This window comes from Coturnix japonica, chromosome 5 (assembly GCF_054131305.1).
Source record: "Coturnix japonica strain WE chromosome 5, WE-NBRP24, whole genome shotgun sequence".
Classification (NCBI taxonomy): Eukaryota; Metazoa; Chordata; class Aves; order Galliformes; family Phasianidae; genus Coturnix; species Coturnix japonica.
The window spans coordinates 30,657,501-30,671,307 of record NC_140667.1 but is presented as its reverse complement, the minus strand read 5'-3'; the positions used below and the strand labels follow the sequence as shown (position 1 = coordinate 30,671,307).

The following is a 13,807-nucleotide window of genomic DNA, read 5'->3' as shown; positions in this document are numbered from 1 at the left end:
TTACACGTGTATGTGTTATCCATTTAAAATAGTATAGCAAAATAATGCTATTGAAGTCCAAAAGTCAACTGACTGGTGAAGTATTCTTCTAAAAAATGCAGCTCTGAGTTTAAACAGAATGAAGGAAAATCTAAAGATAATAATGAACAAGAAAGTGGCTGCTTCTGCCAGACCCATCAAGTTAAATGGCTCTTTGCATTGTTCGAAGCTGCATACTATTGTCTTCTGTGGCAGAGGGTAAAGAGAGGGAACTTTCACAGTTGTTCTGATGAGACAACAAATATAAATAATATTTTGACAGAGAGTTCATAGTATTATATGAAATATATATATATATATATATATATATATATATATATATATATATACATTTCTCCAACTCAAGTAGAAATCTCCTTAACATGAAAAATATTGAGGGCGTATGTGGAGCCATCCAGTAACACTCAAAGGAAATGTGCCACTCAGAGCAGAACACAAAGCATGACTAAAGGCTCTAAGTGTCTGGCATCACTTAAGCTTAGTTTTAAATACCTATGATAGACACTTTTGGGAACATGTTTCCCGAAAGTAGTGTCAAGGATTTCCTTCAGCGTTAGCTGATAGGCTGAACTGGTGTTCCTATACCTAATAAGTACAAAAAGGATTTATTTCTACTTATGTGTGAAGTTTGTTTTTTTCTGTGCCGGCGCTGGGATTTATTTCTCCTCCTGATGAAACATTTACCTCGCACTGCCTCATCAATATTAACCTCACAGATCAACAGATCTTCATATCGACAGAATAGGGAAGTCGATATCTCCTTATTATTATTTAATAAGTATTTCATTGTCAGTAACCGAGTGAGAACAAACATCTGTGCTGTGTAATGGCACACACTTTAATTTTGCAAGGTTACTCTCTTGCACATGTTTGACAGTAGAAAGTAACCTTTAGTGAAAATCTCCCAGTAATATCAGAGAACAAAATCACAACATGTTGAAGGACAATTACATTGAACAAAACGGGGTGTTTTTTAGTCGTACTTTTGATATACAAATGTTGGATGTGTTTTACTGTAGCTTCTGACTATGATTGATAGGAGATGCATCAATTTCAGGGTTTGTGAATTTAAGTAAATTGTTGTCAGTGGTATAGCTTCTCTTTTGTATTTTTTTTTTCAAATTATCTCCTTACAGAGAATAGAGTATTACAAATTGAGAGAGGATATATGTAAAGCATCAATTTAGCTTGACTATCTACTTTCAACAGTAAAAGGAAAATAGTTGTGATAGGGATGTGAGTACATCAGAGTTGTTCAGAAAACTCCAGAGTATTTAAAAAACAGCATTAACAGTGGTGAGTTGAGGTTTTTTGTTTTGTTGTTGTTTATTTCTTTGGATTTTGTTTTTGCTTTTTCCTAAATAATCTTCAGTGTTTCTGTTTGGAAAACAATTTGCTCACTTTTCCATTAAAAGGATAAACAGAAAATTAAAACAACAGCAACAACAACTAGCAGATCAGAGGGACAACCTTCATCTTTGCCCTCAGAAAATAATTTCATTAGCAAAAAAAAAAAAAACAACAACGATAACAAACCAACAGAACAAACCAACCAACCCAACTGTATGAGCTGCTTGCAACTTGTGGGAGTTCATTAACCCTTTGTGGCTTGGAGGTAATACTTTATTTGACTCAAAACCCAGAGAGCTCCCTTTAAAACTGACAGTGATTAAATATCTCAGGACTAAGCTTGCTGAGGTTCCTGCAGAAATTAGCTGTGTCTGATGTTAAACTAATTTTCCCTCGGCCGCTTCTTATCTGATGGTGTCTGACTTACGGTCTGGTTAACTGCACAGATACTTTCTATTATGCTTTCCAACACATGGCCAGGACTTGTTTCCATGTATGTGTGTTGTGTCTATGTATCTACATGCCTGTCTGTGTGCATAAAGCAATGTATATGCTAGTTGTGTGTGGTTTTGGTTTTACCATCAGATTCTGTAAATGAATGCAGATACTATCTTCGCATTACTATTATCCAAAAGAGGCAGCATGGAAGGGATTCTGTAAATGTAACGATACATGTTGCTGATTAAAAGCTGATGGTAACAGTTAATATATAAGGGGACAGATGAGTTTCTCGTCTAACTTTTTTTCAGAGGGAAAAAAAAAAAAAAAGAAAGAAAGAAAGAAAGAAAGAAAATTAGACAGAAAAGAGCATTTCCAGATGTGACTGTACTGGGCTTGATTTGAAGTGATTTTGTTATCTCTTTAATAATGCATGTAAGAATGCTCATGTGAAACGTTATGTTAAAACTCGATCCTAGCAGATATTTGTGCTTATGAATTGATTCCTTATCTATATTTTATGGAGAAATAGCTCAGCACCAGATTACAGTGCATTATATCCCAGACTCCTTATTAGATGCTGCGTATCTCTCTGCTGTGCCTCCGGGCTTAAATTAAAAACAAAACTTAAGTAAAATTTAAAGAGACAACATTCAGAAACTTATTTTTTACAAAGCTTCTGGAAGTTCATAATTATTTTTGTCCCTAATGGGCTTTGCCTTTGAAATAATTTGATGGCTAAGTTTATAAATCCACTTGGAAAGATCTGGCATCCCAGAACCATTAATAGGAGCATATATCACAAAAATCATTTTCCATATGAATAATGGTGTACGGGATTTGGCTTAAATTGTCTGTTTTCATTTATTTATTTATTTATTTATTCTTCTAAGATAATTTGGAGGGAGGCAGGAGGATCAAATTGAGCACAATCTGGAAATGAAAGTTGGGTAATTGAGCTAAGTATGTTGAACTTGTCCATCACCTGTAACCTCCCTCTGGTTACATAGCACTACAAATACTCAAAATGAGGGGGCCTGTGGGACATAAATGGAGCAAGTGGGGGTCACCTGTGACCATATTACCCTGTAATCTGCTAATCTTACTGTTACTGAAGAAAGAGGGAGCCTAGCCCTTGGTGCTTGGACTCTCATACCCTCAGGAGTGAGGCAGGCATCCAGGTCCTGCAGTGGGGGATAGAATTAAGCTCCATGGGTACACCAGAGCCTGCTGGTGTACGGTGTCCCTCAGAGACCCCTACACCTGGAAGTCTGCAGCCATCCCTGTGTGTAAACCTGATGTTTTGCTGTTCATTCCAAAGCGATTATTCAAAACACCTTGGCAGCTGAGCCCTTCGCGCTTTCTGGATAATTATTTCTAATCGTGATTGGCAATAATAGTAATTGCCATATTGCGCCAGCACACAGCTGTAACGATTTCTTTTTATTATTATTATTTGGGTTAACAGTCGGCACTGACAACATCAGCTCCCAGCCCTGCTCCCCCCGCAGGGGAGATCCGAGGTGCGGGGGGGAGGTGACCGTGGCTGCGAGAGGCTGTGCCCCCCCCCCCCCGGCCGCCCAGGGGCTGAAGCGGCCACTGTAACGATGCCCTTAATAAGCCTGCGGGTCGATGCCAGTGAATCTTTGTGGGTTTATTTATTTTAACTAAATCGGCCGCATGAATCGAGGCTCCGTGACTCTGGCGGGGAGGGAGTCGAGGCTGGAGGGGAGAGGAGGGGGTGGCGGAGTTGAGGGGCCGCGGGGGCTGCGGGCTCCGTGCTGGCGGCAGCTCTCGGCCATCGCACGAAGCCGGGAAAGGGCTACTGGCTCGGTGGTCGCCCTTTCCCCTTCCACCCCCCCCTCCCCTCGCCCCCCTCTGTTCTCGCCGCCTCGCAGGGCAAAGCCACGGGCGAGCACCCCTCGTCAGGCAGCGCCGTACCCGTACCTCGCCACACCCCGGCCAGCTCCTCCCGTGACCCCGGGGATTACGGCACCGGGGGGAACGGAGCTGGGTTCGGGGCCCGCAGCCGCGCTCTGCCCCCACAGTGCTGCTGCCCGCCCCGTCCTGTGTCGTCCCGTCCTGTCGTCGTCCACCCCCGTCCCACCCGGCCCGGGAAGCTGCTCCCTGACGTCAGCTGTTTGCTCCGTCTTTTGTTCGGTTAAAAATAGCTTGACGAGGCAGCTTACCTGCGCCAGGCGCTGCTCTGGGCTGCGTAAGGGAAGGGGGTTCTGGCGGCATCAATCATTTCCTTCTCCCTCGGATCTGGGATCGCCACACCTAAATTAATTATAGCAGCAGCCCGGAAAGCGGCTCGCGGTCTCCTCAAGCAGCTTTTTGCTGCCTGGAGCTCATGGGAAAGAAAAGTTTCTGGATAGAGCAGAGCGCTATTATCAGAGCTCAGTGCTCCTCACCACAATCCACTGAAGTATCTATGTCGCCAAATACTAATATTCCTCCCGAAGGCTTTATTTTTTATTTTTCCCTTTGCATCTCATTCGTGTCCGTGTTGCACTGCCACTGCACGTTGACCCAGTGAAATAATTGCATTACAGCAGATTACTCGCAGCAGACATTTATTCTTCTCCTGACTCTGCGCAGTTATTAACAAGTACGGGGTGCCAGGACAATGGGGAACTTCTAATTGAAGAGGAGCAATTGACCTCTCCCTGTTGCTCTCAGTCCGAGGGCCACCCGGTGCGCTCGGTCGGTTCTCGTGTGCGTGCACACGGACGCACTCGCACTCACGTACGCACCGCGCAGCAGTGATCCCTTATTTCTCAGAGAGATTAAAGAGAAACTTGAAACTGAGGACAAATTAATTGACGGGGAAATTGTTCCACTTTCTCCTCGTGCTGTAACGTAGCGCCGAGCCTTTGACTGGGTGGCTGGCAGCCCGGCGTCCCGGGACCCCATCCCGCCGTGCGGTTTATGGGGCTGAAGTTTCCCAACCCGAGACCGCGCGTTATTGGGCCGTGCGCGTTGGACCCCGCACCGTGCGGACCCGCCGCGGCTGTACCTCGCGCACGGTTTTTCTCAGACCATCTCAGAGCAGCCGCTCCCCGGCCACAAACCCATTCGCCGCGGACAGCAGCGTAAACCCCTCGGTGCTCTTTCGTTCCCGGTGCGCGCCCCGTAATTCTTTACAACGAAATTGCTTCCCCTCCGGTTCCTAGATTTTAATTTACTGAAGGACTGATTAGCTGTGGCTTTAAAAGGGCCAGGTCTGCGCCGGCTCGAGGCGTCACCTCTCACCTCCCGCAGTCCCGGGCCGGGGTCACTGCGGGGCCACGGCGGGGGCTGAGCGGGCAGCGCCGCTCCGGCTGCGGTTACCGCCGCGCTACCTGCGCCCCGCGCAAGTGCTCTGCGGAGGGGAGCGGCAGCCCAGAGCTTGAGATGCTGGAATGAGGCGCCGCGGAAGATGCGGCTCTGTCGGGAGAAAATAATGGTGGGGTTGATTTTAGTTCTCGTCGCCCGATCCTGATGCCGCCCCTTCTTTTTATTGCCGGGGAGGAGGAGGGGGGAGAGGAGGGCCGGTCAGGGTGCAGCACTCTGCTTAAAGGCTTCATGTAAACTTTGGCATTTCGAGGAATACCTTCAAAAACCCGGGTCTGATTGGATTCAGGCTTGTGCCCGGCTCACATCGATTTGTGGAGTCATCGGAGGTGTAAAGCTCCGTCGATAGTTTTTCAGGTCCAGTGCCTCTAAAGCAGCACATTCTGCCTTGTCTGCCGCCAAATCCTGGAATTAGTTTAACAGAAATACATACATATAATATTTTTCAGCTGTAAAAAATCATTTCAAAGAGGGGCGATGCTGTATCAGGAAACACTGCAATAAAATCCACAGATCTCTTCTGAAAAGATTTCACCTTGAACAAATGTTTCAAGTGTGTCAGAGCCTTATTAAAACTGTACCGTGGATTTTATTCTGAAGATTGTGGCAACGACACAGGGTGCACATCATAGAAGTCTCGGAAGGGGGGAGGGGGAGGAAAGGGGAAGGCTAGAAATGAATTTCTTTTCGGATATGGACATTGAAAGGTGTGAGCACTCTTTTAATAGTTTCGATCTCTGTCAAATGATCGATGTAGATAAAGGCAAACACTGAATATTCAGGAAAATGCAATTAATGTTATGGAGTTACCTTTCACTGCATGTACCGCTGGTGCGGAGCCATCGGTGTGTTTATTTTCCTAATGTCTCCCCAAATTCCAGCAATCCGCAGAGCAGTCACAGCCTTTTCCACGTGTTTATCATCGAGGTTGCAACAGGATTCGCCTCAATTGTTCTGCCTCTCAGTGTTTGCCTTTCTTCCCTTTTCTGCATTTCCTAGTTACATTTGCTTTGGTTGCAAAAATAAACAGCGGAGTTTTTAACAGCAATTGGAGATGATAATGGTTACTGATCCCATTCTTTCCATCATAATCTTCAAGTGGTTTAAGATTAATGATAGGAGGTGTTTTAGCGAGGAGTGTGGGTTCTCTTCTCCAAAGACCATCGCTATGATAATTTACTTAAGATGTTGACAAGACTGTCAGTGAGGCTAATTTTTTATTAAGCTGCTCTGTAGCAACTGCAGATAGCGTTCGCTGCTGTTATTTAAGCTCACGGTATTTTCGAACGCTTTCCTATAAATATTGTTATTTGCTCTCTGCATGATGGATTTGCAATTGAGATGATTCCCCTTTGCCTTTGTTTCAAGAAAGGTATCTGCCGGTGTTCTGAGAAATATTCTCTGCCACCCTCCCCCATTCCCTACACCTTTTTAAAAGAAAATATATTCGAGCATCTCCTGCCTGGATGCAGCGAGCCCCAGCTTCCATAAGCATTGCTTTGACCGAACCCAGCACAAACCTGAGCCAGGTTTGAGTGTGATGCTTTGATTTTATTTCTACATTTTAACGGGCAAAACAATCCTGCCAGATAGAAGCGTTTACCTGTAGCTCCTCTCAGCACAAAGAGGCTCTGCTGTCTCTTTAATCTCGGCCGATATTTTGTATGTGTGTTTATGTGTGTATATATATATATGTGTGTGTGTGTGCGTATGTGTAAAATTTATATGCATCTATATATATATGTATATATATTATTTATTTATTTATTTACTTGCTCTCGACCCATCCCCTCCAACTGATAGGTAAAGTCCTCCTGGCCCAGCCTGGGGGTGTTGGGCCTGGCTCCCCAGAGCTACCGTGGAATGATGAAATCTTTCAGTGGATTGGATCAGTTGCTTTCACCCCTTCTGTCGTGTTTTCAATAACCAGAAAATCCCTAGCTTTTCCCCATACATTGCCGGCACCGTGTCACACTCTTTTTAGAGCCATTGATAAGGGCCGTTCATTTTCTCTATGCAGGATAGGAAGTCCCGGGGAAGCTTGCGGAAGCTGAGCCCCACAGAATGAGTGGGAGGACTCGCGGGAGCGATACATGAGATTTTGTCCCTGTTCTCAGGGGGTTTGGACTGTCTAAAATAGAAATAGTGGCGATAATGAAAATAAAGTTTTAAAAAAAAATAGTAAAAAGAAAATACAATAATAAAGTAATTAAATAATTAAAATACCGGGGGGGGGGGGAAAGAAAAAAAAAAGAAAAAGGGGGGGAAAAGGAAGAAAGACAGAAAGACAGAGAAAAAGGACCTGTGGGTTAGCAGCTCGCGCACAACACTCGCGTCCCGCGGCACCCGAACGCGGCTTCGCTCCTCTCGGCGAAGCGCAGCGGCCCATTGGCCAGCAGGGGGCGCTCCAACGTTGCGCCTGGCAGCCCGCACCCTGCCCACCGCCTCCGCGCTCCCGCATGAGCGCAAGCAACGCGCCAGCACCGCGCACGTCCTCAAGCATCCCGGCTCCGAGGAGCGGCCCCGGGTCGGTTCTCCCTCCGGGTTCTCTGTGCTCGCAGCCCGCCCCGAGCGTCTCTCGCCGGTGAGGTGCGCGCCACGCGGTTGCCTTTGCGCGCAGCTGGCTGCGCGGAGAGCCCTTCGCCTCCCTCTCTGTGTACTGTACATTATGCAACTTATTAAATACAACGATGAATTGTCAACATTTTTTTCGCCTGTTAGTTCCGCTGATCCGGGCAGGATTTATTTTCGGATCTCAGGTCCCGGAGCTATAATGCGCGATTTCTTTGCCTTAAATAAAATTGGTCAAATGTTGACAACCTTTAAGCCAATCTAACACTCAAGATTACTGATGGGAAACTAATGAGAAAATATCAGATCGTCCGGCCCGGGGGCCCCTAATTAAATCTTAGCTGATTGAAAAATAAAAGCGGGTTCTGGGGCGGGGGGAGGGAAGAAGCTCCGGGCTGAACTTTAGCTCTTATTTTGAGCCGTATTTCCCCAGCCTTCTCCGCCCCCCCCCCCTCTCGGCCCCCTCCCTCTGCAAAAAGCCAAACGTTATTTCGCCTCTTATTTCGAGAGATCCGAACGCGACTATCAGTCCTGGCCCGGTAAATATTAAGGCCTTTAAGCAACGTGATTTAACTAATTAGAAAATTTACATCATTAAGTCTCAGGGAGAGAAAAAAAGGAGAAACAAATCTGTCAGTCATTTTAAAAGAGACAGGCCCTATTGAAGTGTGAAGAAATCGGCTCTAATTCAAAAAGGCAATCGGGCAGAAAAAGCCCTCAACATTACCCTGCTAGTTATTAATCAGAGGGGTTCCCCCCCTCTCCTTCCCTCAATGGCAAGAGCTGGAGCACATCGTTAGCTTCTCCCAAAGCTGCCGCGCGGTTCCCATTCAGTTTTTTTGCCACTCGTCCATGTCCCGTGTTAATAGCGGGGATTTGTCCACTCGAGGTTCATAGATTCTGAAACGTTTCCACCCTAGGGAAGCGGATCCGAAGGAAAATGAAGCCCTGGGCTTCTCGCTCCAGCCCCAGCCCCGTGTCGGCGGGGCCCCGACGGCCGAGGGCTTTGTTTGCTACCCGCGTTCCGGGTGGGGACCGCTGACCGCCGCCCCGGTGCCCGCTCCTTGCTCAGGCGAAGCCGAGTGCAGGTTCGGGGAGAGCGGGGGTGGTGCGGGGTGCGGGGCTGTTCCTTGCTGGGGGGGCTGCTCGGGGTACCCGAACGAATGGGCTCCAGAGCACCGAGCTCTGTTCTCATTCTCTCCTTTTCAAATACCCTCTGTAATCACCCTTCCGAGCGCTCGCCGCGGACTATGGCATAAATAATAAATACATCCTGCTCCGCACCTTCTCCCTTCCTAATCTCGAGGAATGTGACGGTCGCTTTAATCAAATGAGCTTGCACCGCTTCTTCGCGGGGCTGATTTGGGGGATTTTAACCACTCTTAGGGTAAGGGCCTGTTTCGGATCTCACGATCCTGCGACTCCAAGACTGAGCCCCCGCAGACGGGTCCGAACTGAGCTCCGGTGAGCGTCACCGGGACGTAGTGTGTATGGACAACAAGCTTTATCAAAATAAGAAATAAAAATAAAAAGAGAAAAAACCCTCTGATTCCCTCTCCATTCCCTCTCCCATTGGCTTCCACACACTAAGTTGCAGTGGGGCGCTCCCGGAACTGTGAAGGTGTCCCAGAGCCAGACACAGCCCTCAGAAAGGCACCCCACATCCCTGGCACACAGAGCTGAGCCCCAGTCCCGCCGGCTCCGCGGTCATCGCCAAAACACAACGGAAGCGTTTCTCTGCCCCCCTTATCGCCTCTGCACCACCACCCCGCGGAGCCCCGCGGAGGCAGAGTCCTCTCCCAAATGTGGGGTTTTGCTCACTGAGAGGACAGGAGAGCAGCTCCTGTTTTCCTTGCCCGTCTGCATCTCGAGTTTGTTACTTAAAAACGAGTTTTCTGAAGAAGGCCCTTCACAGAAAGAACAAAACCAGCAGCAACCCCAAACCAATGCTAGCGCAACCTGTCCTTTGCGCGGGCTTGGGGCTGGGAGGCAGGATCGTAAAATTTACGGCGTCCTTAACAACTGCCAAGGAACAGCATTAACATTCCCTTTAATTGAGAAAGCATTGATTTTTAACTCTGGAAAGAACGCAACAGTAATTTAATTGCAAACTTTCACCGATATAGCAGCATCTCAGGGAGGCAACATTCCATCTTTAATAGACCTACTTTATGAAGTGATAAAACCAAAGAAAACCTGACAAACGGGCGGCTGCGACCGTGAGAGAAAAGTTATCTGCATTCCCTCTCCGTCTGTGTAGCCCAAAACACTGCACTGCCCCACGCAGGGGGACAGCAGAGATTGGGGTCCAGGAGCGGAGCAGCAGTTCGTGCTCTAAGCAACTGTTTGTCTTTACCGAGCGAGGAATGATAGATAGGGATTGAGGGAATTCTTTTCGCAAAATGGGGGCCTCTTTTAGAAGGTAACCCAACGAGTAAATGCTCCTTCCCTTCCCTTGTCCGCTAGAAAGAGAGAAAGGGAGAAAAGGATAGAGAGAAAGAGAGAAAGAAAGAGAGAGAGAGAGAGAAAGAAAGAAAAAGAAAGAAAGAAAAAGAAAGAAAGAAAGAAAGAAAGAAAGAAAGAAAGAAAGAAAGAAAGAAAGAAAGAAAGAAAGAAAGAAAGAAAGAAAGAAAGAAAGAAAGAGAGAGAAAAAAATCGTTGCTAAAGGGAAAGGAAAGGGAAATCCCACCCTCGCCTTCTATCTTATTTCTGTATCGGTTTTTGGTATTATAGGAGAGTAAAGAAGTTTTTGTTTGGTGGTTTTTCATTGATCAGTCACTCTGAGCTAATGTAATTATCCTCATCAATAGAAGGCTGCAGAGAGAATCATTATGTGGGTGACATTGATAAATGATCGCCCAAGAGCTGCCTTTTCTCTTGGGCACCCCCACATGTGACCCTCCCACATACACAAGGTAGCCATAGAAACACCTTGAGGTCCTCAAACACTGCTGCAAATTGGAGAATACAGAAAAAGCGAGAGGCGTCCAACACCGCACCCTCCTGTCCCCGCCGCCGCCTTCCCACAGCGTGCAGCAGCTCCGCTCCGCGCTCTGCCCGCGGCGCAGCCCGGCCCCGCTCGCTCTCACGGAACCGCACTGGATATTTGCCGGGGAGAGGGCATGGGGCTCACTGCTTCTTTCCTTCTTTTTTTCCTATTTTCCTATCGAGTTAAATCAAGAAGTCTCGGGCATCGATTATTCCCTACGCGCAACACTTTGAAAATCACTCGCAGAGATGCGCACTCACAACAGCCGCTACCTCCCCAGCGCTGCAGCCGCTGGAAAATGGTTAAATTCCCTTTTTTTTTTTTTTTTTTTTTTTTTTTCTTTTTTTCTTTTTGTAGTCGTTGGGCCATACAGGAAGGTTCTGCATTTCTAAGGCTAAGATTAATGCTTCTTTCCGGCCGCAGACTCCCTTTATATATAAGCAAATTCTGAAATATTGAAAGCAGTAATTGATTCATAATGATCCATAAATCGATGCGAGGAAGGGGCAGAGGGTGTTTATTTATTTTATTCCTAAAGCTGCACGTAGAAGGGCTCTGACACCGAGAGGGACGGAGGGGCGGAGCTGTTGGGCTGCGCAGGGTCATCCATCATCGCTGTCGCGGGGACTCTGCCCAGAGCAGCAGCCTCCTTCTGTCTCTCTCTTTCTCGCCACCAGAACTATTAATATTAAAATCTGCCTTCCAGCCTCTCCCCCACCACCTCTAACTCCTCTCAGTCCTTCTCAGCTCAGAGAAGCCGGGCTCCCTCAGCAGGCCGCCCCTAGCTCAGAGACAGTGGGTTTCATTAAAAATAAATAAATAAATAAATAAATACATAAATAAATGCTGTCAGAAGATTTGGGTACCACCCTCGAAGCTGCCTCCCGGGGAGGCGCGTGGAGCCCTGCCGGGCGGAACACCCCCTGTTCGACCCCTGCCTGGCCCCTGCCCGAGGAAGCGGCGGCGCTGGCCTCGGACGGCCCTGGCACAGCCTCTGGGCAGCTCCCGGCGGCGCGGTCCCGTGCGTATTGCTGCGCGCTCCCGCGGCGCCCCGGCCCCAGCTCCTCCCGGCCCCGACCCCGGCCCTGGCAAACCTGGTGTGGCGTGGGGCAAGTTTGTCGCTCTCTCTGCCGCTAGGAGGGAGAGGGGGAGCGCTTGGCTCCCCCGGCATCTCCTCTTCGACCCCTCAGCCCCCGCTGCCGCGGCGGACGGGGCCGGGGCGCCCCGTCCGAGGTGCGCCCGTTTCCTTTCTCTCTTCGCCTTAACCGTGGCTAAATCTGGAAGAAAAATCTCTCATTTGCGGTGACTCCTACTCCCAGCCCAGACCCACTGAGAGAAACGGAGATTTGAGATTATAAACATGTGTGTGTGTAAACAAAAGGTGTTTCTTCTGTTACCCCTCGTTTCCCACAGCATAAGCAATTTTTATTCAGACTAGCGTATTTTCTTTAACACTATACCGCTGTCAAAACATTATTCCCGTTTTGGTTGCTTTTGACAGCTGAGCAGTTCTTAAAAATACCAAAATCGGAACCCTCCATGCTAAACAGTAAATCTCAGATGGAGAAATCTCTGAACATTATTGTACCTCGGATTTCAGCAACGCATCTCTCGAAGGGCACAGCCCAGAGGGGAAAAGAGAAAGAAAATAAAAGAACACAGCAATACACATATTTAGTTCATTACAAAACCAACAATCTCCTATGGATAAATCGCTCCCTGTCCTTCCACCTGCGCAAGGACATTCTCTATCATTTCTCCTAAAACTGTAAGGAAATGATTTGCAGAAAAACCAAGTGCTGATTAAAAAGAAAGCCTCCTGTTTAAAGTGCTACCACCACAAACCTTGCCTTCTTATTCACCACATCCTCAATGGTCAGAATTTGAAAATAGGAACCCAGGGTGTGCTATTCTTTCAGTTCGATGTGATTTTAACCAGGACAGAGAGCATCAAAGCCAAGTGTAGAATTATCATCCTTTACATTTCATATGAGTGCCTTAAAAAGACGCCCACAACGCAGAACGCGACTGCTAAATAAATCCTCACATCCATTCCACCGGCATCTTCCCTTCTGTTGCCAGCAGTGTGGGTACTGCTTACTCAGCTCAGAAATTAAACATTAACTCTGAGGCTGAAGCTCTTTCGACATTGCAAAGGCAAAAGTTTTCGATCACAGTTTTAATGACGCTCCAGCCATTTGGAATGAGGAGGAGGAAGAGGGAAAATGGTTAGAGATCTACACATGGTTCCATTGGTCACATTTGTTTCCTAGAAAGTTAGGAGAACTTCCATCCCTTCCCCACTCTCCTACTCCTTGAAACAAGGCAGAATTCTTCCCTGAAGTTTGGGCCCCAATGTTGTAAAGCATGACATTGGAGAGATATATTTCTAACAATGATGATTTCATCCCATTTCAAGCTCTCCTTCAGTTGCTTCAAAATGCCACAAGCTTTTGTTTAAGTAAAACCATTCCTCACCCATAGATCCACACTAGCTATTTATATTTAAAATGCTAAATCAGCATTTTCCCTCATGAGTAGATGGTCTCCTGTTTTGGGATTGTTTTTTTCTTTCTTCTGCTTCTGAAAGCAAATGAAGAAAACAAACAAACAAAAAGCCATCTCTAAAGCTAGCTATGCAATCCTCACACAGGTATAAGTCTTATGAAATCAAAGCTGATTTTCTCATTCCACAAACATGTGAACCCACGCCTGGGTTACAGTCATTCCTCCTCACTGAGCTAAACAGCAGTGATTGTGCATGCACATACACATACATATACACGGACACATACACTTAACACACATGGGCTTACTGGTCTTGTACAGGGCCTTCACAACTCAAACAGAGCTTCTACGTTATTAGCAGACAGTACAGATATTAGACACAGCTCTCTGGAACACAAGCTGGTGAGAGATTAGTTTTGTTTAATCTGGTGTGAATATAATATCAGTAATCAGCAGAAAAATATTCCCATAGATATTCTTTCACCCCATTACTCTCTTAGTGCTAACGGCAGGTTTGTTTCTGATTTTTCAACCTTTCTTCTTAATATTTGTGAAGGCAAACATTTGAGGTCTCAC

At 46.9% G+C, this 13,807-nt stretch overlaps 1 protein-coding gene across 4 annotated transcripts in view; it reads right to left on the bottom strand.

Moving 5' to 3' along the window:
* The window catches only part of LOC146760743 (uncharacterized), a 136,825-nt gene extending 124,691 nt beyond the window's left edge, over window positions 1-12,134 (bottom strand). Inside the window, exons 1-3 of one of the 4 annotated variants that reach the window (XM_085550398.1) lie at window positions 11,818-12,134; window positions 5,423-5,568; window positions 4,387-5,256 (exon numbers count right to left, since the gene is read on the bottom strand). In XM_085550398.1, coding sequence (XP_085406524.1) covers window positions 4,864-5,256; window positions 5,423-5,545 — 516 coding nt within the window. In that variant the 5' untranslated portion in view covers window positions 5,546-5,568; window positions 11,818-12,134 and the 3' untranslated portion in view covers window positions 4,387-4,863. Of the gene's footprint in view, window positions 1-4,016; window positions 4,174-4,386; window positions 5,257-5,422; window positions 5,569-5,973; window positions 6,257-11,817 lie in introns of those variants that run through there. The other 3 variants (XM_085550397.1, XR_014947176.1, XR_014947175.1) reach the window with 3 other exon arrangements.
* Between the last annotated feature and the right edge of the window lie 1,673 nt (window positions 12,135-13,807).